The 24,300-nt window shown below is 47.6% G+C and overlaps 2 protein-coding genes across 2 annotated transcripts; one reads left to right on the plus strand and one right to left on the minus strand.

The window, feature by feature from the left end:
- Positions 1 to 1,810: 1,810 nt before the first annotated feature.
- On the plus strand, positions 1,811 to 12,156 carry FKBP14 (FKBP prolyl isomerase 14). Its single transcript, XM_078881781.1, has 4 exons — positions 1,811 to 2,130; positions 3,034 to 3,185; positions 6,940 to 7,067; positions 7,835 to 12,156. The coding sequence occupies exons 1-4, from the start codon at positions 1,883 to 1,885 to the stop codon at positions 7,988 to 7,990; spliced, it is 684 nt and encodes a 227-aa protein (XP_078737907.1). The 5' UTR covers positions 1,811 to 1,882; the 3' UTR covers positions 7,991 to 12,156.
- Positions 12,157 to 12,913: 757 nt separating this feature from the next.
- LOC144951483 (cytochrome c) lies at positions 12,914 to 23,934 on the minus strand. The gene is made up of 3 exons (XM_078881791.1): positions 23,785 to 23,934; positions 16,058 to 16,253; positions 12,914 to 13,400 (listed from the first exon to the last, which is right to left on the minus strand). The coding sequence occupies exons 2-3, from the start codon at positions 16,224 to 16,226 to the stop codon at positions 13,252 to 13,254; spliced, it is 318 nt and encodes a 105-aa protein (XP_078737917.1). The 5' UTR covers positions 16,227 to 16,253; positions 23,785 to 23,934; the 3' UTR covers positions 12,914 to 13,251.
- Positions 23,935 to 24,300: the final 366 nt, after the last annotated feature.

Genomic DNA, 24,300 nt, shown 5'->3' on the forward strand with positions numbered 1-24,300 from the left:
AACAGCAACAGTACAAACACACGATACAGTCGTAATGCAAAGTACAAGCGAGGTAAACAAATCACCCAAACAAACACAACACGAAACCATCCCCATCCCTCCAGGCAAAGCCCCACTGATGTATTCACTTATTTTTCAGAAGCCACCTGGCTCCCACAATGATAGACACTTCTTTGGTTCTTTTCGGTTAAGTCACGTCTAAAAATAAAATAATAAATTAAAATAAAATAACATATTACGACGTTTCGATTGCAACACAAGCAATCATCATCAGGCATAAAAGAAATAGCAACAAAAATCTAACTAGAAAAAACTATAGACAGACATACAAGCAGACAGACATCACAACGGCACACAGAGAGAGGAGCAAGCTGACAACGCGGCACGGGCACGCAAGCCTGAAAATTAGGAGGCAGGCACACGAAAATTAAATAACCTAGTAAAATATCGAAATGTGATGTAATACAACACAGAGAGTCGGTTAACACACAATTAACGCATAGCCTGGTTGATTACGTGTTTCAAAATTTGCTAAGTTAGAATTTTAAGTGTGAGCAACAAAAATCTAACTAGTAAACTATAGACAGACATACAAGCAGACAGACATCACAACGGCACACAGAGAGAGGACACACATCGGCACAAAGAGAGGGGTCGTTTCTGTGACGGTCCCTTAAATATAGAGAGGAGGGGGTGGGGACGGGGAGAGGGAGAGGGCGGAGAGAATCAAGCATATCAAAGACTGCACGCCAACGTTCCCTATTGTAAGTAAACTGACAACGCGGCACGGGAGCGCAAGCCTGAAAATTAGGAGGCAGGCACACGAAAATTAAATAACCTAGTAAAATATCGAAATGTGATGTAATACACACAATTAACGCATAGCCTGGTTGATTACGTGTGCCTGCCTCCTAATTTTCAGGCTTGCGTGCCCGTGCCGCGTTGTCAGCTTGCTCCTCTCTCTGTGTGCCGTTGTGATGTCTGTCTGCTTGTATGTCTGTCTATAGTTTTTTCTAGTTAGATTTTTGTTGCTATTTCTTTTATGCCTGATGATGATTGCTTGTGTTGCAATCGAAACGTCGTAATATGTTATTTTATTTTAATTTATTATTTTATTTTTAGACGTGACTTAACCGAAAAGAACCAAATAATAATTCCTGCAGTCACGAAAGCTCATAAATTAAGAATGATAGATACTGTCCTGTACTCTCATATATGTTTTACATATATACGTAGATATATGTGGGAGACATGCACACATTGTCCGCTTATTTGTGGCTTATTTATTTTACTCCACAACGACTCTAGCGATTACGAAAATTGTTATACACGACGCTGCCGATAAAGGGGCCGTCCATAAATGACGTCACGCGATTTTGGACGATGTTTGACCCCCCCCCCCTTCGTCACACGGCGTCACAAAAAGTCAGAACCCCCTCAAATATGACGTCACAAAGCTCTGCCCCCCCCCCCCCCCGCAAAAAAACATAAAACATGCTTCAAATCGCTCTAAACTATTGTCATTGTAGTGCGTATTTAATGTGGCGCTGCGCTCTGATGTTGTAGGAGAAAACATTTATTAAAAAGTCTATTTAATTAAGTAGAACGTGTCGTCTACATTTATTTAAAGTTGCGCATTTTGATGTGACGTCACATTCTAACCCCCCCTCCTCGTCACACATCGTCACAAATGTCTGACTCCCCCCCCCCTCCCAGGTACGTGACGTCATTTATGGACGTCCCCGAATGACTCTGAATACATAATGCTAATCGCGCGTGACGTCACACACCCATCCCGTGACGTCACGCCTTGTGCCACGCACGCCTTCCCGGCTGACGATCGGCCGCGCTCCCCGCTCGCCTCTCGCGCCCCGAGCTTGCGATGAACTCGGCTCGCTCTCCGCCGCCGCTACTGCTGCCCCTGCTGCTGCTGCCCCTGCTGCTGCCCCTGCTGCCCTTGCTCCTGCTGCTGGAGCCGCGACCCACGGCAGCCGCCAAGATCCCCGAGGCGGAGGTGAAGGTGGAGGTGACGCACCGGCCATTCCTGTGCCATCGCAAGAGCAAGCGCGGCGATCTCGTGGCGCTGTCCTACCGCGGCATCCTCGAGAACGGCACCCGCTTCCACTCCACGTGAGCCGCCACGCGGGGCACGGGGGGGGGCAGGGTGGAGGGGGAGGTGGAGGTGGTGGACAGGTGCAGGGGAGGTGAGGGTGCAGGAGAGGTGCAGGGGAGGGTGCAGGGGAGGGTGCAGGGGAGGTGGAGAGGGAAGGGGAGGGTGGAGGTGGGGATGCAGGGGAGGTGGAGGGGAGGGTGGAGATGAGGTGGGGGGGAGGGGAGGTGCAGGGGAGGTGCAGGGGAGGTGCAGGGGAGGTGCAGGGGAGGTGCAGGGGAGGTGCAGGGGAGGTGGAGGGGAGGTGGAGGGGAGGGTGGAGATGAGGTGGGGGGGAGGGGAGGGGAGGTGGAGGGGAGGGTGCAGGGGAGGGTGCAGGGCAGATGAGGGTGCAGGGGAGGTGGAGGGGAGGGTGGAGATGAGGTGGGGGGGAGGGTGGAGATGAGGTGGGGGGGAGATGAGGGTGCAGGGGAGGTGCAGGGGAGGTGCAGGGGAGGATGCAGGGGAGGATGCAGGGGAGGGAGGTGCAAGGGAGGTTGAGGGGAGGTGGGGGGGATGCGTGAGATGGGGCAGGGCGCAGAGGGTGAGGTGACAGTGATGGGAGTGGTGAAGTGAGGGTAGCTGGAGAGGTGAGGCAAGTGAGGGGCGAGGGAAGAAGGTGAGGAGATGGATAGAGGGGAGGTTCGGTGAAGGAAGGGCTGTGAGCAGGTGAGTACTGCGGAAGGTGCGGTATAAATATTAAATAACGATGATGTGATTGATTGTTTTGGCATGGTTGTGACGATGATGATGGTGATGGCGTGGTTGTGGCGATGATGGCGTGGTTGTGGTGATGATGATGGTGATGGCGTGGCGATGATGACGACGATGTGGTCGATGTGCGCCCCCCCCTCCGCCCCTTCCGCCACCTCCTCCCATGACAGTGACGAGCACAACAATGGCCACCCGGTGTGGGTGACGCTGGGGGTGGGCGAGGTGATCCGGGGCTGGGACCGCGGCCTCGTGGGCATGTGTGTGGGCGAGAAGCGGCGCCTCACCGTGCCGCCCACCCTCGCCTACGGCAAGGAGGGCAAGGGTGAGGGGCCCCCAGCGCTGCACTCGCCACCACGTGCTCACCGCCACGTGCTCACCGCCACGTGCTCACCGCCACGTGCTCACCACCACGTGCTCACCACCACGTGCTCACCACCACGTGCTCACCACCACGTGCTCACCACCACGTGCTCACCACCACGTGCTCACCACCACGTGCTCACCACCACGTGCTCACCACCACGTGCTCACCACCACGTGCTCACCACCACGTGCTCACCACCACGTGCTCACCACGACTAGGACTACACGCTCCACTACCGCCAGCGGCGTAGTAACTACATTATCAGTGGTGTAGTAACTACATTATCACTGACATCGTAACTACATTATCAGTGGCGTAGTAACGTCATTATCAGTGGCGTAGTAACTACATTATCAGTGGCGTAGTAACTACATTATCACTGACATCGTAACTACATTATCAGTGGCGTAGTAACTACATTATCAGTGGTGTAGTAACTACATTATCAGTGGCGTAGTAACGTCATTATCAGTGACGTAGTAACTACATTATCAGTGGCGTAGTAACTACATTATCAGTGGCGTAGTAACTACATTATCAGTGGCGTAGTGACTACATTATCAGTGTCGTAGTAACTACATTATCAGTGGTGTAGTAACTACATTATCAGTGGTGTAGTGACTACATTATCAGTGGTGTAGTAACTACATTATCAGTGGCGTAGTGACTACATTATCAGTGGTGTAGTGACTACGTTATCAGTGGTGTAGTGACTACATTATCAGTGGTGTAGTAACTACATTATCAGTGGTGTAGTGACTACATTATCAGTGGTGTAGTAACTACATTATCAGTGGCATAGTGACTACATTATCAGTGGTGTAGTGACTACATTATCAGTGGTGTAGTGACTACATTATCAGTGGTGTAGTGACTACATTATCAGTGGTGTAGTAACTACATTATCAGTGGCGTAGTGACTACATTATCAGTGGTGTAGTGACTACATTATCAGTGGTGTAGTGACTACATTATCAGTGGTGTAGTAACTACATTATCAGTGGCGTAGTGACTACATTATCAGTGGTGTAGTGACTACATTATCAGTGGCGTAGTGACTACATTATCAGTGGCGTAGTGACTACATTATCAGTGGTGTAGTGACTACATTATCAGTGGTGTAGTGACTACATTATCAGTGGTGTAGTAACTACATTATCAGTGGCGTAGTAACTACATTATCAGTGGCGTAGTGACTACATTATCAGTGGCGTAGTGACTACATTATCAGTGGCGTAGTGACTACATTATCAGTGGTGTAGTAACTACATTATCAGTGGTGTAGTAACTACATTATCAGTGGTGTAGTAACTACATTATCAGTGGTGTAGTGACTACATTATCAGTGGTGTAGTAACTACATTATCAGTGGTGTAGTAACTACATTATCAGTGGTGTAGTAACTACATTATCAGTGGTGTAGTGACTACATTATCAGTGGTGTAGTAACTACATTATCAGTGGTGTAGTAACTACATTATCAGTGGTGTAGTGACTACATTATCAGTGGTGTAGTAACTACATTATCAGTGGCGTAGTAACTACATTATCAGTGGTGTAGTGACTACATTATCAGTGGCGTAGTGACTACATTATCAGTGGCGTAGTGACTACATTATCAGTGGTGTAGTAACTACATTATCAGTGGTGTAGTAACTACATTATCAGTGGTGTAGTGACTACATTATCAGTGGCGTAGTGACTACATTATCAGTGGTGTAGTAACTACATTATCAGTGGTGTAGTAACTACATTATCAGTGGCGTAGTGACTACATTATCAGTGGCGTAGTGACTACATTATCAGTGGTGTAGTGACTACATTATCAGTGGCGTAGTGACTACATTATCAGTGGCGTAGTGACTACATTATCAGTGGCGTAGTAACTACATTATCAGTGGTGTAGTGACTACATTATCAGTGGTGTAGTGACTACATTATCAGTGGCGTAGTGACTACATTATCAGTGGTGTAGTGACTACATTATCAGTGGTGTAGTGACTACATTATCAGTGGCGTAGTGACTACATTATCAGTGGCGTAGTGACTACATTATCAGTGGTGTAGTGACTACATTATCAGTGGTGTAGTGACTACATTATCAGTGGCGTAGTGACTACATTATCAGTGGCGTAGTAACTACATTATCAGTGGTGTAGTGACTACATTATCAGTGGTGTAGTAACTACATTATCAGTGGCGTAGTAACTACATTATCAGTGGTGTAGTAACTACATTATCAGTGGTGTAGTGACTACATTATCAGTGGTGTAGTGACTACATTATCAGTGGCGTAGTGACTACATTATCAGTGGCGTAGTAACTACATTATCAGTGGTGTAGTGACTACATTATCAGTGGCGTAGTAACTACATTATCAGTGGCGTAGTAACTACATTATCAGTGGTGTAGTAACTACATTATCAGTGGCGTAGTAACTACATTATCAGTGGCGTAGTAACTACATTATCAGTGGTGTAGTAACTACATTATCAGTGGCGTAGTAACTACATTATCAGTGGTGTAGTAACTACATTATCAGTGGCGTAGTGACTACATTATCAGTGGTGTAGTAACTACATTATCAGTGGCGTAGTAACTACATTATCAGTGGTGTAGTAACTACATTATCAGTGGTGTAGTAACTACATTATCAGTGGCGTAGTAACTACATTATCAGTGGTGTAGTAACTACATTATCAGTGGCGTAGTGACTACATTATCAGTGGTGTAGTAACTACATTATCAGTGGCGTAGTAACTACATTATCAGTGGCGTAGTAACTACATTATCAGTGGTGTAGTAACTACATTATCAGTGGCGTAGTAACTACATTATCAGTGGTGTAGTAACTACATTATCAGTGGCGTAGTGACTACATTATCAGTGGTGTAGTAACTACATTATCAGTGGCGTAGTGACTACATTATCAGTGGCGTAGTAACTACATTATCAGTGGTGTAGTGACTACATTATCAGTGGTGTAGTAACTACATTATCAGTGGCGTAGTAACTACATTATCAGTGGTGTAGTAACTACATTATCAGTGGCGTAGTAACTACATTATCAGTGGTGTAGTGACTACATTATCAGTGGCGTAGTGACTACATTATCAGTGGTGTAGTAACTACATTATCAGTGGTGTAGTAACTACATTATCAGTGGTGTAGTAACTACATTATCAGTGGTGTAGTGACTACATTATCAGTGGCGTAGTGACTACATTATCAGTGGCGTAGTGACTACATTATCAGTGGTGTAGTAACTACATTATCAGTGGTGTAGTAACTACATTATCAGTGGTGTAGTGACTACATTATCAGTGGCGTAGTGACTACATTATCAGTGGTGTAGTAACTACATTATCAGTGGTGTAGTAACTACATTATCAGTGGCGTAGTGACTACATTATCAGTGGCGTAGTGACTACATTATCAGTGGTGTAGTAACTACATTATCAGTGGTGTAGTAACTACATTATCAGTGGCGTAGTGACTACATTATCAGTGGCGTAGTGACTACATTATCAGTGGTGTAGTAACTACATTATCAGTGGCGTAGTAACTACATTATCAGTGGCGATGGTGATAACGACGATGGTGACGACAATGGTGACAATGACGATAACGATGAAGGTGACGATGACGAGGATGACAACGACAAAACCGATAATTAAAGTGATAATGATGATGATGACTATGCGGCGTGCAGGGCGAATCCCGCCGGACGCGACGCTCATCTTCGACATGGAGCTGCACGAGATCCGGAACGGCCCCCGCTCCCATGAGTCCTTCCAGGAGATGGACCTCGACGACGACTGGAAGCTGTCGCGCATCGAGGTCTCGCCAGGACAAAGATCACGACACTGACGACGATGACGACGACAATTACAGCGACGACGACAATTACAGCGATGACGATAACGGCGCTGCTCCGGCCACGCGGGCCTTGCCCTGCTGACTGACAAGAGGGCAGGCACGTCGCATTGGTTCGTGAGCACTTGCCATGCTGATGAATCTCAGTGAAGTCAAACCCCTGAACATTGAGGCACCCAGTGGTACTGCCGATGCTGCTGCTGATGGCTGTTGATGATGCTATGACCAGAGATAATACTGGTAGGAACCTCCTGGTTACACCAGCCCACAGGGGATTATTGTGTCCGTCCGTCGTGCAGGGAGGGGCTGGGTGGGGGGTGGGAGGGGCTGGGTGGGGGGTGGGAGGGGTGGGGCTGGGTGGGGAGGGGCTGGTCACCCCGTGGTGCCCTTATAAAACTCAACGTTTAACCTACTCACGCCGGCTTGTGCCCGCCCTCACAGTCGGCCATATTTGCGGAATACACCACGCCGCCATTGACCCTGGCCATTGACCGAGCAACCCAACGTTCCTACCAGCTCCCTCTGCAGGAATATGCTGTTGCCGATGAAGTTGCTGTTGCCGATACTAACGATCGTGCCGATGCTGAAAACGAACGATGTTGAAGATACCGATGTCGCTGCCGATGATGTTGACCTTACGGAGTCTAATCACGATGCCGATACTAACGGCGGTGATGTTGATGCCACTGATAATGATGCTGATGCTGCTGGACGTCGCCCTGCCCCGCCAGGTGGAGGAGTACCTGCGCAAGGAGTTCTCCAAGTCTGGGGTGAACCACAACGAGTCGTACCAGGGCCTCGTGGAAGACATCTTCACCAAGGAGGACGAGGACGAGGACGGCTTCATATCGGCACGCGAGTTCACCTACCGGCACGACGAGCTGTGACGGGTGGGCGGGCAGTCGAGCGAGCGGGTGGAGTGGGCAAGTGTGTGCGTGAGTGGTTGGGTGAGTTGACATAGGGGGCACAGGTGGTGCATCGGCCAGTCATCTAAGGCGGTCGACCTATGGTCCCTGGGTCTGTACCGTGACCTCCTGCCAGCGGGCGTTCGAGACTTCAAGCGGCCCTAAAGTGCACCTGGCCTGACGCAAGTGCCGTGGTGACATCACAGCCACTTGGTGGCGAATGACGGTTGTTGTTGTTGGGCGAGTTGAATGAGTGGACGAGTGAGTGGAGTGAGTGTGCGAGCGGGTGGGTGAGTTAGTGAGTGGAGTGAGTGGCCGAGTGGGTCTGTAACCGAGTGAGAAAGTTATTGAGCGAGTGGATGGGTGAGCAACTCGGCGAGTGATTAAGTGGGCGAGTGATTTGGCCAAGGCCTGTGGGCGCTGAGGGCAATACACCTCCCCTCCGTGATACAGAATTCTACTCAAAATCTGAAATTGGCCCACTGCCCGAAACAGCGGCCAGCTGCTGAGAAGTACGGTTAAATATCCCTCCTGGCCCGCGTGGGGGAGCGGTGGTGCAGCGCTACGAACCCAGCGACCGGGGTTGGATTCCCACTCGCGGCCAACACCGGTGACAATTATCTGAATCGGTCCTGGGCCTCCCCTAGGTCTACTCAGCCTGAAGGCCATTATCGCCACTCGGGAGACGATCGTGACCGGGCGTAGTGCTGGCCACCCACCACCTCGTGTGCCATGGTGCCGGTCTTCATAGGTGCTACTCGCTTGCCCCAACAGTGCTTGCCCCAACAGTCAGTTGAACTTTGTGTGAGTGGAGTTGGCATGTTCTCTCCATTCTGCATGGGTTTCCTCCCTTCGCTAAACGTACAACGTAACCAGCATCGGTCAAATATCCCAATGCCCGAAAAAAGTACCTGCTTATTACTCACTTGGGATTATACACAGCAGCAACATCATCGCACCCCACCCACGCCCCGGTGCCCCGGCAACGAAACACCTGGCAGGACCCTCCTGAACACGAGACTTGAGAGAACTCGCGAATCGCTGAGGCTTTCCCGAGCAAAGAAGGCGTTATTGATGATAGGTTTACACCATTGGAACCTCCTTTGCCAGTAGCAAAATATGATAATTGTTTTTTTACCCTTTTATCTGGCAACAAAACTGACACCTTTTTTTTTACAAGGAGTCATGTTTGCATTGACCACAATACCTGCGGTCGGAATGCAAACAAAAAACACAACTCTGATAATGATATGCACTGTCCTTGAAATTGATTGGTCCACACCCGAGACAGCTTTTCTTAGAGCCTCGTCTCACATGGTGTTGGACCAGATGACGCCAAAAGGCGCATTATGATAATAGGTTTTTCCCTTTTCTGGCAAAGGGGGTCCCATGATGTAGCTGCTCTCCCGGATCTCTCAATGTCCTGAGAGTGCGTTGTCCTTGTGCTGGTCGCCTTGTGGCGTCCTCTGGTCTAACGCTGTTAGTGAGACTAGGCTCTGAAGAAAGCTGTCTCTGGTGTGGACCAATCAGTTTCAAAGGCAATGCACCATAGACTGTCAGAGCATGTTTTTTTGTTTGCATGTTCACCACACAAGTATGTGTGGTGAATGCAGACATGATTCCTTGCAAAGGTTTCAGTTTGGTGTTTTAAAATCTTCACACCCGTTTTAGTATTGCCAGAAAAGGGTAAAAACCTATTATCATAATGTAAGACTGGCAAAGGAGGTCCCGTGATGAAGGCGTAATGATCACACTGCAGTCCCGTACACGAGCAGCTGTGTGCCCCCGGTCGCCAGGTGGCGATGTCGGGTGAGACGAAGCAAAACCACTGCGGTCGACTAAGAGGGCCCCCCCCCCAGTCTACACACCCACTTGGTACACCTCTACAACGCAGGTGACCCCATTGACCCTCACGCAAATGAAAGTGGTCACACACGGCGCATGCGAAATGCATCCCGCGCGCGTTTCGTTTGTCCCTACCCCGGCACCTGCGACTGGCACGGCTGGCTACGTACGGTGGCGAAGGAAGTTAAACGTAGAGACCGTCAAATTTCGATTTAAAGCTTTCGTGACTGCAGGGATTCATCTTCTTGGTTCTTTCGGTAAAGTCACGTAGAATGGAAACAATAAAAATAATAAAATAAAACATAATAAAATAATTCTCACGACGTTTCGGCCACACCGCAAGCAGCCGTCATCAGGTGAAGACCAGGTCTGTCGGGGAGACGCTTATTTCTATTGTTTCCATTCTACGTGACTTTACCGAAAGAACCAAGAAGGTAGAGACCGTCCTTTGACGGTGGCGAGGCCGTGAACGGCTTGCGTCACGGACCCGCCGACCTGAAATTGACATTGCCAGCCGCCGCCTGCGTCGGTGACAAATACCCAAAGCACCGCTCCTGGTTCTCCCTCTTGGTCGACTGAGCTGTACTCGCGAGAACACAAATACCAACCAGCGTGGCGCCGACCACACCGCCCCACCACTCGCTTGCCGTGCCAAGCCCGTTAATAGGTGCTCGCAAACAGGGCTTGCCCCAGTGGTCCGATGGGTTAAACGGGGAGGGGGGGAGAGACCCTTGTCATGTGCAGTTATAGTTTACACTGCGGTCGTGCGTGTCTGTGTGTGTCTGTGTGTGTGTACACGTGTCCCACGTGCTAAATCGCGCGGTGCTGTTTAGTAACGATGAGGCGCGTGCAGTGTGTGGGAGACTGTTGCTTCCCAACGCCAATGGCTCGTAACATACCACGGTGGGTGTTGTCACACGTACACACTGGGGGGTGGGTGGTGATGGTGCGTTCGGTTTTCCATAAATCGGTGTATTCCATAAGTAGGCTAACGTTTAAAAAAAACTCTACATTTGCCTTAGAAATTAACACTCCACATGTATTATTAGTAGGGTTGTTAACATGTTTTGTGCGGTTTTTTTATTATTGCATTGCCGGTAACGGCACGAAAGTTTTAAGTCACCGGTTTTCCCGCGCGTGTAAAAATGCCCAAGGACAAAAATTCTTGATACCGTTTGGGGACGGCTTCAACCTCCTCCAAGACGCCTGGAGATGCATTCAATGGGCCGAGCACTCCAGAGGTTTTAAACTTGAACGACCCATTAGCAGCCCGGAGTTGTGTGGGCATGTTAAGCGGGTCTGCTCTTCGAATGCTCCTCCAGTCTGCGTGGAAGAGTAGACCAAACACCCGCCTGCCAGCAGTAGCGTGGGCAAGCAATTGAAGGGCTGCACCTTTATCTTTGACGTGAAAAGCGAGGGCAAATATACCACGCGGTGACTTGTGCCGTCTGTACGGTCGCGGGTGCCAATCCGGTGCATTCATTTCTAAAATCCCACCAGAATCGGGTGCCAGCGACAGATATATATATATATTTAGAACCGGTAACCAAATCTGAAAACAGTTCCCCTGTTTACCGCCTATAGGTTTAAGGACAATTATTAGCGGTCGTTCTTTCCGGCAGAAGCAGTCCGGAACGCCGACGCTCACCAAAGCAGTATTATCAAAGAGCTCCCAGGCTCGGTGAAACGTTCACATCGTAGCAAACGTAAGTCGTGGGTTTTAGTCAACGACAGGTGCAGATAATAGCGATTTCACGGTGCTAAAGTACGTTTCTGCTGGAGTCCTAGGACGACGCTTGCTTGCTGCTAATAAGCTGTTATATATAAAAGTATTTCTGCGTAGCTAAGCGATGTTAGCGTGTCGGCTGTTGACGGTGCCGAAGTAAATTTCATAACCGGCTCGCAATCGTGGGGTGGGGGGGTGAGGAAGAGTGGCTGACTTTGCCCATCATCCCTCCTTCGAGAAGATCAACAGGGGTTCGGTGCTGTGGAGAAGACTCGTCCCCACTGTAACAATGTGCATTTTTCAACCACTTCGCTCTGTGCGGCTGTACGATGAACACTGGGTCCGTGATGTTCGCTTGAGAGCTAGAAATCACTTTAGGCTTTTTTTTTACCAAGTACATTTCACATTGATGGAACTGCCGGTGATTATAAAGTCACTTCTATTTTTCTTTCTTGAATGTTGCAATTTTACATGTTTGACGTAGATTTTTTTATGACTAACGGGGTTTTTGGTACGACAACACTAAACTCAAAAGTGCCTTACAAACGAAATAAGTCTATACAAATAAAACTATTGTTAAAAAAATGTAAAGAGTGGTTTTCTGTGTTGCCGAGTCCCCGTCGAGTCTTTCTGTAAAATTGCGGCAGCTGTTCAAACGGCCGTTTAATATTCACTTCAAGAGGTGGCCAAGTGTCTTGGAGGTCATGAGTGCTGAGAGTACAATCTCCGTGATGTGACCATAGAAGAACAATACAACCAGGGCTAATGCAACTGGGTCTACCTGGCTCAACGGCCGCAAAACATACATCTTGCTTCCGGCAACACCACCACATCCAGTATACCATCTCGCTGTGGATATTAGGCACAGCTCCAGTCTACGAGAGGGCCCTAAAATATTTCGTGATAAATTAAGCTCTCGATTCAACAATGGACTTGCACTACCCTCTGCCCCTCTATAACTGCCCAACGAACCCCCTCTGCCACCCACAGCAATGCACGATTATACTGGTAAGAACCTCCTGGTTACACCAGCCCACAGGGAATGATTGTGCCCGTCCGTCGTGCAGGGAGGGGCTGGGTGGGGAGGGGCTGGGTGGGGAGGGGCTGGTCACCCCGTGGTGCCCTTATAAAACTCAACGTTTAACCTACTCACACCGGCTTGTGCCCGCCCTCACAGTCGGCCATATTTGCGGAATACACCACGCCGCCGTTGACCCTGACCATTGACCGAGCAACCCAACGTTCCTACCAGCTCCCTCCGCAGGAATGTGTTATAAAAAAAAATCCAAAAATACGGTGTCACAACAAACAAAACATGTGCACCCAGCTGCGAGTTTGTACGGGTTTTGCTTTTATTCGCCATTCACATTAAAAGTTCCCCAACCCCACACACACAACGGCCCAGAGCCGGCGACATTCCACAGGAGAACCGTAACTACCAACAAAGACGACTAATCGCCCGCTCGCTCCCTCCCTCTCTGTGCGAGGCGGAAACTCCAAAGCTGCACGTGCGCGCGCGTGCGGAGCTGCCCGAGAAGTGTGCAAGGCAACTCCGCTCGGCTGAAAATGTAATTGGACGGGGGACTGGAAATAAATACGGGGCGCACACGCGGTCACCATCGCCCTTGCCGCGTGTTGCCGGCCGACTTCTTCTGGATGTGTGCCCGTCCGTCTACTCCGAGGTCGACTTCTTGAGGTAGGCGATGAGGTCCTTCCTCTCGCCCTCCTTCTTGATGCCGGCGAAGATCATCTTGGTGCCCGGGATGTACTTCTTCGGGTTCTCCAGGTACACGAAGAGGGTTTCTTCGTTCCACACGATGCCTGCGCCGCCGGGGACGAGGGGAGACGGTTTAGTGTGCTCGGTTCGCGATCGCAAAGTCCAAGGTTCGAGTCCCGCTCGGGTGTTGGCACGCACATCATTTATCGTTATCGTCGTCGTCACCATAACCGCTTTGGGACTGGCGAGCTACGTGGCAGCAATACTTTAAGGAAGTCAGCTAGTTGTCGTGCTTTTGGCGATGTGGAATTTCCACTAGTACCACAGGGTTGCTAATGGATGAGTGCCACCCAACATGGAGAGAACCAGTGGACTGTCAGGTTGTGGAAACGTGATACAACAAAAAAAACCCCAACCTACTATGTGGGAGTGAAACATGAATTAAAATATTATTCTAAACCAATGAAATATTGTCCAGTGATATCAGTTGTTTAAAATCCCATTTTAGTCTGCAGAAAAATACACTAGTATCATGTAACAAAAAAAATACAAATGCAGGTTGAAACTAAAGGTGGTTGCAAAAAATGTCCACATTTAAATACCGGTTCCCAAATCCTTTCCCAAATTCTTTTTCATTACAAAAAAAACTGCAGCCTCAGTGCACGACATATTTATGTACTGCTCAGGTAGACTAGTTTTAAAAAGTAGTTTCATCATCATCGATTTTAGATCCACTGCTGGATAAAGACTGCCTCGCGTCATCACCATCCATCACTACTCCGACACTTGTACAACCGGTGTCAATGTTTTAGAATTACCTCTAATGTAAAAACACCAATTGTGTGTTTTCGTCAAGGTTAGAAAACGGTTGACATTTCACGATTTTGTGATTTATCCACCAACCCCTCACCTCCACAGTGCTGAATGACAGGCATGCACAAAGCCACACATGGATGGCAACTGGGAGTATCTAACGCAAAGTTCTTGAGTAAATATGGACAAAGCGAAATGGAAGAGGGCACCGCTGACATCTTGAAGAACGAACATCATGACACAGTGAGAAAGAGACAGCCACCAAAGCACGGCATTACAACATAATCGTTTATAAGGCGCCTCGTAACAACACAATGACACGCACACAAAGACAACAAAGACCCCCGTATAGCCTGAACACAAAGACACACACACACACAGTGGCAGACACACACAGGGGCAAATGCAAACCGATGCCAGGAACGTGAGGCAACCCTTGCAGCCTTAAATAGCTGGGGCCAAGCGGTTCGTGACATTTCAGTGACGGGAGCGGACTCCGTAGCGATAGAGTTACCAACATAACCGGGCCGAGGCTTCAACCAGCAGGCGCTTATGACTTTGAGACGCCCTCTTGTCTATGATTAGCCGGGATGGCACAGTCAGTACCAGCAGCAGCAGATGTTACGGCACTGCGCAGATCTTGGGATGCAAGGCAGATGTTACCTAAATAACACCACTTTGAGTCATGAAACTGCATAAGTTGTCGCGGTTGTGCTGCTCTGTTGCTCTGCAATGTGTTTTTGGGTTGCACCGCGCGTTGATCAGCACCATCTCCGACGTTCCACTCCAAGTGGTGGGAACTTCTTCTTCGGGAACTGAATGTTATCAAAGTTCCTGGAGGAGTTCCAATGCTGGACCAAGGGCTGCAACATATTTATATTACGAATTATTATCACTGCTGTCTGCCTGGCTCAAACAAGCGACGGGGCAACATCCACTTTTATGGTGTTGGTGGAAATTCTACATTCCAGTGATGGGGGGTGGGGGTACCACTGGAAAGTGAGAGCATGGTGGAGTGATAATGCAAATGGTCGAATTAGCATGTAGCTGCTGCTGTTAAAAAACAGCTTGGCTTTACATTATTTTTTTAACTGCCCTCTGGGTCCCTTCCCACACCATTCATCCAGTGCAGGGAGGGGACACATTTGTTCACTGTGGAGGGTCATTATACGCTTACATGGTGCGTGTGCCGACCTGTGTTTAATTCCAAGGAAAACAAGTCCCATGGCGTTTTGCCTTTTTAAATCGACCCCGATCTTTCTCGGAAGCCACGAAGTCCATCCTCGCCCAAAGTGCTTGAATGAGTGTTGGACGCTGCTTATCTATGCCCACTGCTAATTCGGAGCCAGTGGTGGAAATTCCACATTGGAATTCTTCGGGGAAACAGTTTTGCTTCAATTTACACAACAGCGGCTGCTGCTGCTGCTGCTGCTGGAGTTTCTTGCGTTAAATGGCGAGAAGTCACCAAGTGGTGACTACCGCTCCCCAAACACACTCGTACGCACACACGGACACACACCATAGACAAAACACTTGACACACAAAGACAAAGATCCCCCGTATAGCCTGAACAGACTGTTGGAAGAAGTGGTGTTTGCGAGTTCCTATGAAGGCAGGCACGGCACACAAGGGGGTGGGTGGCCAGCACCACTCCCGGCCGCCTTTGTCTCCCGAGTGGCGATGTTGACGCACTGCACCAGGTACTCATTTCAGGCCGAGTCATCCTAGGGGAGGCCCAGGACTGGTTTAGATAATCGCCACTGGTGTTAGCCGTGAGCGAGAATCGAACCCGGGTAGCCGGGTTCGTAGCGCAACGCGCTAACCACTGCTCTACCGCTCCCCATTACACTTACACAGTGCTTTTGCTGACGCGCGCACACACACTCACGTAAATACATAATGACAACAATAACAGTACGTGTGCATGCGTGCACTTGGCCGCACCCACCCTTGGACTTGTTGGCGTCAGTGTAGCTGAAGCCCGGGGCCTGGCCGGTCTTGCGGCCAAACAGACCCGACAGGTTGGGGCCCGTCTTGTGCTTGCCGGCGCTCTCCACCGTGTGGCACTGGGAGCACTTCTGCACGAACACCTTCTTGCCCTTTTCCACGTCACCCATCTCCACTGCTGTCTCCACACAACTGATCTGGTGCGGGGTCAGGGGGTGAAAAGCGGTAGGGGGTTTTGTAATAATAATTTGTCATTGATTGGAAGCACGCATATCATGGCGCGCGGCACCTCAACAGTGCTTTGCACGCCAAAATAGCCTGACATCTTATATCAAACATCTGAACGGGCATCCCCGGTCACCCTGTGCAACAAAAAGGTGACTCGGCACCTGAGCCTGCAAGCGGGCGTTCGTCTCTGGCAGTCAGGGGAAGAAGATTGCCGCGCGTTTTCAAAATTAAGTCAATTCCGAGTACTTTTTTTTTGCAAATCTGGATTGAATGCCCTCGCAGAATCCTTTGATGCACCCTACGAAGGCGATGTTTATGGTCAACATGCCAGTGAGTATCGACGTGGCCTGCCTGCCCAGAGCACAGAGGTCGCAATCGGGTACCCGATACCCGTACCCTACCCGATACCCGGCTACCCGTACCCGGCCGGGTATTGGGTAGGGTGCCCTTTTGCGACCCTGGTGCGGCCGGGTACGGGTAAGGAATCAAAACCCGTTTGCGACCTCTGCCGGAGCAACAAGTGGCAATGGACGCGCTGCCGCTTGGGCCACGTCACAGTGCAATGTAACTTCGTACGGCGGGGCAATTACCCCAGAACTCTGTAATTGCGCTCCGCAGGACTTGTGCTTCGTCGAGCCGAGCTCCGTTATGTCCGAGACTGTGCGTCCGGTTTATTCATATACGCCTATGACGGGATTGTTGGCACTGTTCTTACTTTTTCTTTCGTATGGATTAATAGCAGCAGATCAAAGATGTAAATTTTGATTCGTTATCCACTCAATTTGCTGTCCACTCCTTTAAAGGAGTGAAGACAGCATCACGGTGGAGTGTTTAAGACGTGGTCGTTGGTTTGGGATTCGTGGCCGCACTCGCAGGCTGCAGAATCTTTGACGCGCCATTTGTACAATCGGGTGGACGCATCGGCCACACGGCCCGGTCCCGATTCGGCTGATGGTCAATCATTGGCGGCGTGGAAGGTTGAAACCGGGGAGGGTTCAATGGTAGGGTCCTGTATGAGATGTTTATTTTTTTGCCACTGTGTGTGAATTGCACTTAAGCACTCGTTACTGTCTATCCTGTTTGCAGTTGGATCTGGCACGGATTTCGTGTAAGTACATTTTTTTGCTTAATGTTCGTTTGCACATTCCCTCCCTGAAATGTCCTGTACTTGCCGTGGCTGAAAACCATCCTAGGCTGTGGTCGTCCTTGTAAAAGAGCTGCTCATTTTAATGGGCCTAACCAGCTCAGTCTATTCATCTCAGTGTAACTCTATGGATCTCTATGTAATTCGACAGATTTAAATGCAACTCTATGTAACTGCAGTTACTCTTCATATGCCAGACCATGCTGTGGGTTACACAATCACTCATTAAATAATTATCACAATAACTTATAAATCAATGGATTGATATTAGCAGTGTAAATTATTGTTGGAACACAATTTTTTGAAGCACTAACTTCATGGGTAACGTAACTATTGTATTTGTCATTGAATAAATAATTTGTCAAGAAATTAAATGTTTTTCGACAAAATGAGCTACAGTGATACCTTGACTTTCGTCACTTCGCTCTTTTGGCCGTTTTCAATTATCACCACATTTCAAATTTCGTCCACATCCCATATCATCCCAAACCTTCCACGACATTCACGCCACGCGCCATCTTTTTGGTTCAGTCTTTGAATAGAAGTCGTTCAGTGAGCATCTCTTATATTTGTGTTGATTCATATATTATTAATAACGTACTTATTTCTGTGATTATACTGTAAACAATTCAGTTATTTTTGTGATAAGAGTTTTCCTAGTTATTTTCGTGATTATAAAACACGTGTAACAGTATTCATACTGTCCTTATTTTTTTTATTACTGTTATTTGCATGTATGTTTTTCGCCGGCCAAAATACATTTTCAAGCTAAATAAAGGCTCTGCTTACACATTCGTCCATGCTCTGGTCCCTAACCAGACGAAATTGCAAGGTATTCCTGCACGATAATCAGGATACGACGATATTTTGCAGACCTCATGTCTTACGATACATCAGTCCATTAGAGGTGTTTGGGTTATATCGCGTACGTATAAATGTGTCTGCCTGATAATGCTAGTTGTAATTACTGACGAAACGTCGTACTCGAATTGTAAATGTTGTGGGTTTACTCTCCACCACACCGGTATGCTGAACTAGTAACGAATTGGCACGTTCTGTTTACGTGACAAACCGTAGTAATTGGCTGTGTCGGGTGGTGGCGGGTTTAACGACACATTTATATTTACACAAGATCTAACCCAAAAACCTCTATTATGGATAATATTGGTCCAGACAACGTACGTGTTATACATCACAGTATCACCATTGTAAGTCTAATTAGGAGCAATGGGAATGGCATTGTCATCCCTCTGGTGTTGATTAAATGAAGTCTCCACTTTTTAGAAATTTGACAGTAGTTGTCCGGTGGATAACGTCATGCCTTTCATGGAAATGTGGAATTTCCAACACAAGTGCAGAACTTTAAAACTATATATATGTTTCAACTGTCTCTCTACTGTTGGATGATGGCCTTATGGGATTTCCGTAACCAGGTTTGTGAAGAAGCAGCCCCAAGACAAGTTCACGTATCACTCGCCACTGATGTTAGACGTGGGCAGGGAATTGAACTCGGTTCACGGGGCTTCATCGAGTGCGAGTGTGCTTTCCATTGCTCTGCCACTCCACCCCTTTGATTCCTACAGTAGTGCTCTGTTCCAAGTACATTTTATTACAGAAAACACCACTGACACTTTGAGTTAAGTTTACCTTAATTCTACAAGGAGCCCTGTATGAAACAAACATATTAACTTGGGTTTAATTACAACGAAGATGTTGAAATTGATTTGGAATTTGTAACTCCCGAGTCCAATTCCAAATTGAATGATCGTAAGCCCAGAGCTGTAGCACTTTTCGTGTTCATTTACACAGATTCCAACTTTGAGTAACATCCAAATAAGGAGTAAGCTCCGATTTGAATTGGCTATTGTCCCAGCCTACAGGAGTGAAAGTGGCACCGACTCCTGGATTATCCAATAGTTACCTTTAAGCTCTGAATTAAGGTTTGCGTTATGCACTCTGAAGTCGCCAGCCTTAGTTTGATTCCCAGTCACGGGTAACATCAGTTGCAAGTGATATCTGAACTGGTCCCCACCAATCAGTATTGGCCAGCGTAGTAAACGACCCCCACGACCTAGGCTTCGGCAAGGTAAGGTAAAAGTTAAACGGTAAAAAAAACAAGACAAACTTTACCCTACCTTTTACCTTACCACAATACAATCGCTCTACCCTACCCTTTACCCTTTAGCAGGTAAGGTAAAAGGTAAACGGTAAAAAGCAACGAGCCTACCTTTACCCTACCTTTTACCCTTACCCCATACAAATTACCCGATTACAGGGTAATTACTAGGGAACTACACATGAAAAAGGTTTATAACGGTAAATGCTAGGTAGAGCGCTTTAACCATATAGAATACTCTCGATGATTCCAATTTTACACACTTTCTTTGAACTCACTCTGTCTGTTGTTGTTGTCGTATCCTCAAATCTTGAAACTCAATTTTAACCCACTTCCCAATATGATATAGACTGCAAACTTGGTATACTTCTGTCATACTTATGACAACGCTATATTCTATCATAAAAATATCTGTTTTAAAACATTCTTTTTTATATGTTATGTTTCGGCTTGGGTCTAATTGTCCACGGTCAACTGACGTTGGCTGTAAATCACCACGGCCCCCTGACGTTGTGGCAAGTTTCGGGGCCACTTCCTGGAGTCGTGGAGTTCTGCCATTACTCGTACGGTACATTTAATAAAAGCGTGTAAAAAAAAAGTTTTTTTTAAATATTACTTATTAAATGGAGGCCACGGACTGTGCCACGGAGCTTTTAGCGGTAAACAAGGCACCGTATCTACCGGGTAATACTTCGCGCTACCTTTACCCTACCCTTTACCTTACCCCTTGGCATGTCGACACCTTTACCCTTTACCTTTACCCTTTTACCCGGTAAAAAGGGTACATTACTTTACCTTGCCGAAGCCTACCACGACCTACACAGCATGGGTGAGGCCTTCATCCAGCAGTGGATTGGAAAAGGGCGAAAGGCTGGGAATGAAAACCAAATCCAAGTGCATTCTCTCGTGAATGAACCACGTTAGAGTGCTCATCTCTGAAGGAAGCCATGACGAGGCAGCAGTGGAAATTCTGCATTCCTATAATAGGGAGGCGAATCTAATCGTCAAGATGACTAATACATTCTCAAAATGTTCTGACTCACAGCCACTTCCGCCACGTTTTGTCGCGATGAGAATCTCTCTCGAAAACTACAGTTACCTCAAAGGTATCAGTACCAGAGAAGGAATGGCCGCTGTGGTACAGGCATTGAACTTAGACGATTTGTTTAAATAGATCAACTTTAAGCCATACAGAAACCCCCATAGACTAAACCACGTTCAATCATATACCTAATTTGCAATAAGCTGTCGATTGATTTCCATTCAATCGCAGTTATAATCGGGAACGATAATCTGTGAATGAAAATATTTTCCACAACAGATTAAGTGACTCGATTTATACACATTTTGGTTAAATAAGCCAAACGCGTGTTGGTATTTATGCCTATATGTGCTTGTGTATTCTTAAAAATGTGTCTATCTACGTTTATCTTTGCATACAACCTTCTACATTGGACATCAACCCACCCTGAGATTAACTAACACCCATCATGCCAAAGTGCACGCACACAGACACACACACAACCCGGCCCCATACATTAACCAAGCAAATAAAACTCCTAATAGCATCAACCGGCTAATTAAGCAAATCTCTAAATATGACTGGTGTAATTAACAAATTAAACAAGCCAAGGTTTTTACCTTACAATAGAAGACAACTTCCGATGTGGGTCACTCTTGTCAAAGGCAGGGAAATAAAACTACACTGAAGTGAAGCGCTCCACACCAAAGGTTACTAACCTCAAGTTTTAACCTTATCATCCGTCAAATGACTCTCGATGATTCCCTCACTAATTCCAAAGTCTTTGGAGCCAATTAGGCAGGCATCGCCTCGGTTAAAAGAATGATAATACTACTGGCGAAAAGTTGTACCCAAAAGAAATGAAGGGGCCGACAGAGAGAGAAAGAACGTATGTACAACCTTCAACTCATGGACCCGGGCCAAAAATGACAGAACACAGTAACAACGTAACACGCCGCTGAAGTGTCACGTCAATGTCAAACTTGTGTCCCCCACAGCACTGGGGGTGTGGATGTGCAACCTCCAATTGGTGGTCTAGAGCCACTGCAGGAAATGACAAATTCCCAGGACGAGGTGCCAATCGGCCCATGAGGTCGGCCACCGTTGACTTCCCACAAAGTAGTCACTTGTTTTATCTTCACTGTGGAGGGGATGGTGATTGTGATGGGCTGAGTCGACCAACAAACTGGAATTTGATTTCACTTAGTGCTGCAACATTGTCCAAGTGAGTAAAGATGGACATATTCTTGGTTCTTTCGGTAAAGTCACGGAAAAGGGAAATAATAAAATAATACAAATAAAACATTATAAAATAACATTCTCACGACATTTCGGCCACAACGCAAGCAGCCGTCCTCAGGTGAAGAATTGTATTATGTTTGATTTGTATTATTTTATTATTTCCCTTCTACGTGACTTTACCAAAAGAACCAAGAATATGAATCCCTGCAGTCAAGAAAGCTTTAAATCGAAATTTAAAGAGGGACACTTTAAAATTACGCATTATATACCAGTACAAGCATTTTATGATTTCAAAATAATATGAGCCTGCTTACTCAACCCATCACTCGGGAAGTATTAATAGTTCTATTTAAATGCCCGGGAAAGTGCTTGAAAGTTATGCCTACCTATGGCAGAGGAGCGGTCAGTCCCGTAGTTACATGGACATTCACTGACGAAACAAAGTTGTTAAGTCTTCTTGGTTCTTTCGGTAAAGTCGGTAAAGTCACGTATTTTTTTATTATTTCCCTTCTACGTGACTACCGAAAGAACCAAGAAGATGAATCCCTGCAGTCACGAAAGCTTTAAATCGAAAAGTTGTTAAGGAGCAATGGCCAACCACCCCAGGCTTTTCCCAAAGTCAAAAAAAAGGTCACAGCTTTATGAGAAGTCCGTTTCTCGTTCAAATAAGGGCACAGACGGAGCGGTGAAATCAGCCCAAGTGCCGGTGACTGGTAGAATATTCTAACATCGTGGGTGATGTCTTGCAGTGGATTGGCCATGGTTGCTGCTGATGATAATGCCCTAATAGTGGCAATTGCACATTCCATACTAAGAGCCTAATATAGATTAGAAATGTCCTCCTCCGAAGGCTCACAAAAGTGTCGTTGCCACGAACAAGGCAGTTGCCGATTGCAGGGTGACCTTAACAAAGTCAAATAGGACACACAAGTCAAAGAGCTTTCCCACTCAACTGAGCATGGGGACGACGCCGATGTTCCCGTTTACAAACCTGAGCCATGTGGTGGAAATTCCACGTTCCTATGGTAAGAGCCAGCCATTTAATCGGACGATCACTTGACGACTGCCCTCAAAGTCAAACAAGTCAAAGTAGTTTCCCCTCTCCAATGAATTTGGAAACGCGCCCATGTCCCGTTTACGACCCCCCCCTCCCCACCCCGTCCCTGTAGTAATAACTAAACTACACGTTCCCGTGGCCGGACCAAGTACCATAACTCCATCATGACCATCTTGGACCGCGCACAATCGATCCATCACCGATACTGCTCAAGTGAACGTGAGGATGCGCTAGTAACCCGTTAAAAAGCGATCGGCGATGAATTGGAAATTCCACATTCCAATGCTGGAGAACAAAGATTCCGAACAATGCCAAACTGTTGATTTAACACGAAGATCTAGATTTAAGAAAAAAACACAAAGAAACATAGCAGGCGGTAATCAATACGTTTAAAACCCCTCCTCAGCCAACCGTGGAAATTCCACATTCACGTGACAGGGGCCAATCATCACAGGACATTACGACTGCACCAACAATTACAACTTCGACCATAACCACTATTACGACTCTCGCCAGACAATGACCACTCGTGACTTTGTTAAAGCGACTTTGTTTTAGTTTCAAACACTCGCTTGAGAGTGGGGAGGAAGCGGCCCGAACCGAAGCCAGCGACTGGAGATTCCAAGCCTCGGACCTCGTTAATAATACAACGTTTAAATAACCAACCCTGTCATCGCACACGTAGAAACGAATACAACCCAACACGTCGACTAAACCGGCGACTCTTCGTCACCGAGACGCCGCGAGACGACCTCGCCGTGAGCCTGAGGCGATTTTCATCTTTAAAAAAAAACGGTCGCTGCCGGACGGACGCGTTGTCGTCGCTTTAACTTGACTCTCGTGAGGTGATTCACGTCGATTTACGGCATCAATTTGTGTGTGGTGGTGGTGGTGGAGGAGAGAAAAGCGCGGGAACTCACTCAGCTGCTGCACGTGCCGCCGGCCTCTCGCGCTCTGTGAACTCCACGAAGGTCAGACACGGATGCCGGCGAGTGACGTCAGGCCGGACGTGACGACGGGTGACCTCACGCCGGACGTGACGCGCGACGTTTTTTTTAGCTTCTCAATTGTATATTTGTTTTTATTGGGAGGTCATGTTTATTAATTTAAACAACACAGTAACGCGTTTCGTACGATTTAGTCCGTGCATTTTTATGGCGTTAATTTATATTTTACTTGCGTGCGATTCATGTTTTTTTTATTTGTTAAAGCGGTCTTCCCCTCCCCTTTTCTTCCCGCCCCCGGACAATTTCCGGTCTCGTGACGAGCGTACGTGACCGGAAGTGCGTTCGGTTGGTGACGTCACCGTAAGAGCCGGCGAGCGCCACGTGGGAGGGGGTGGGCCGGTGACCTTTGACTCCATTGTCTCACAGACCGCAGAGAGATGGATGTATTCAGAGAGATGGCTGTATTCAGAGAGATGGATGTATTCAGAG

The sequence above is a fragment of the Lampetra fluviatilis genome, chromosome 62, assembly GCF_964198595.1.
Source record: "Lampetra fluviatilis chromosome 62, kcLamFluv1.1, whole genome shotgun sequence".
NCBI classification, from domain to species: Eukaryota; Metazoa; Chordata; class Hyperoartia; order Petromyzontiformes; family Petromyzontidae; genus Lampetra; species Lampetra fluviatilis.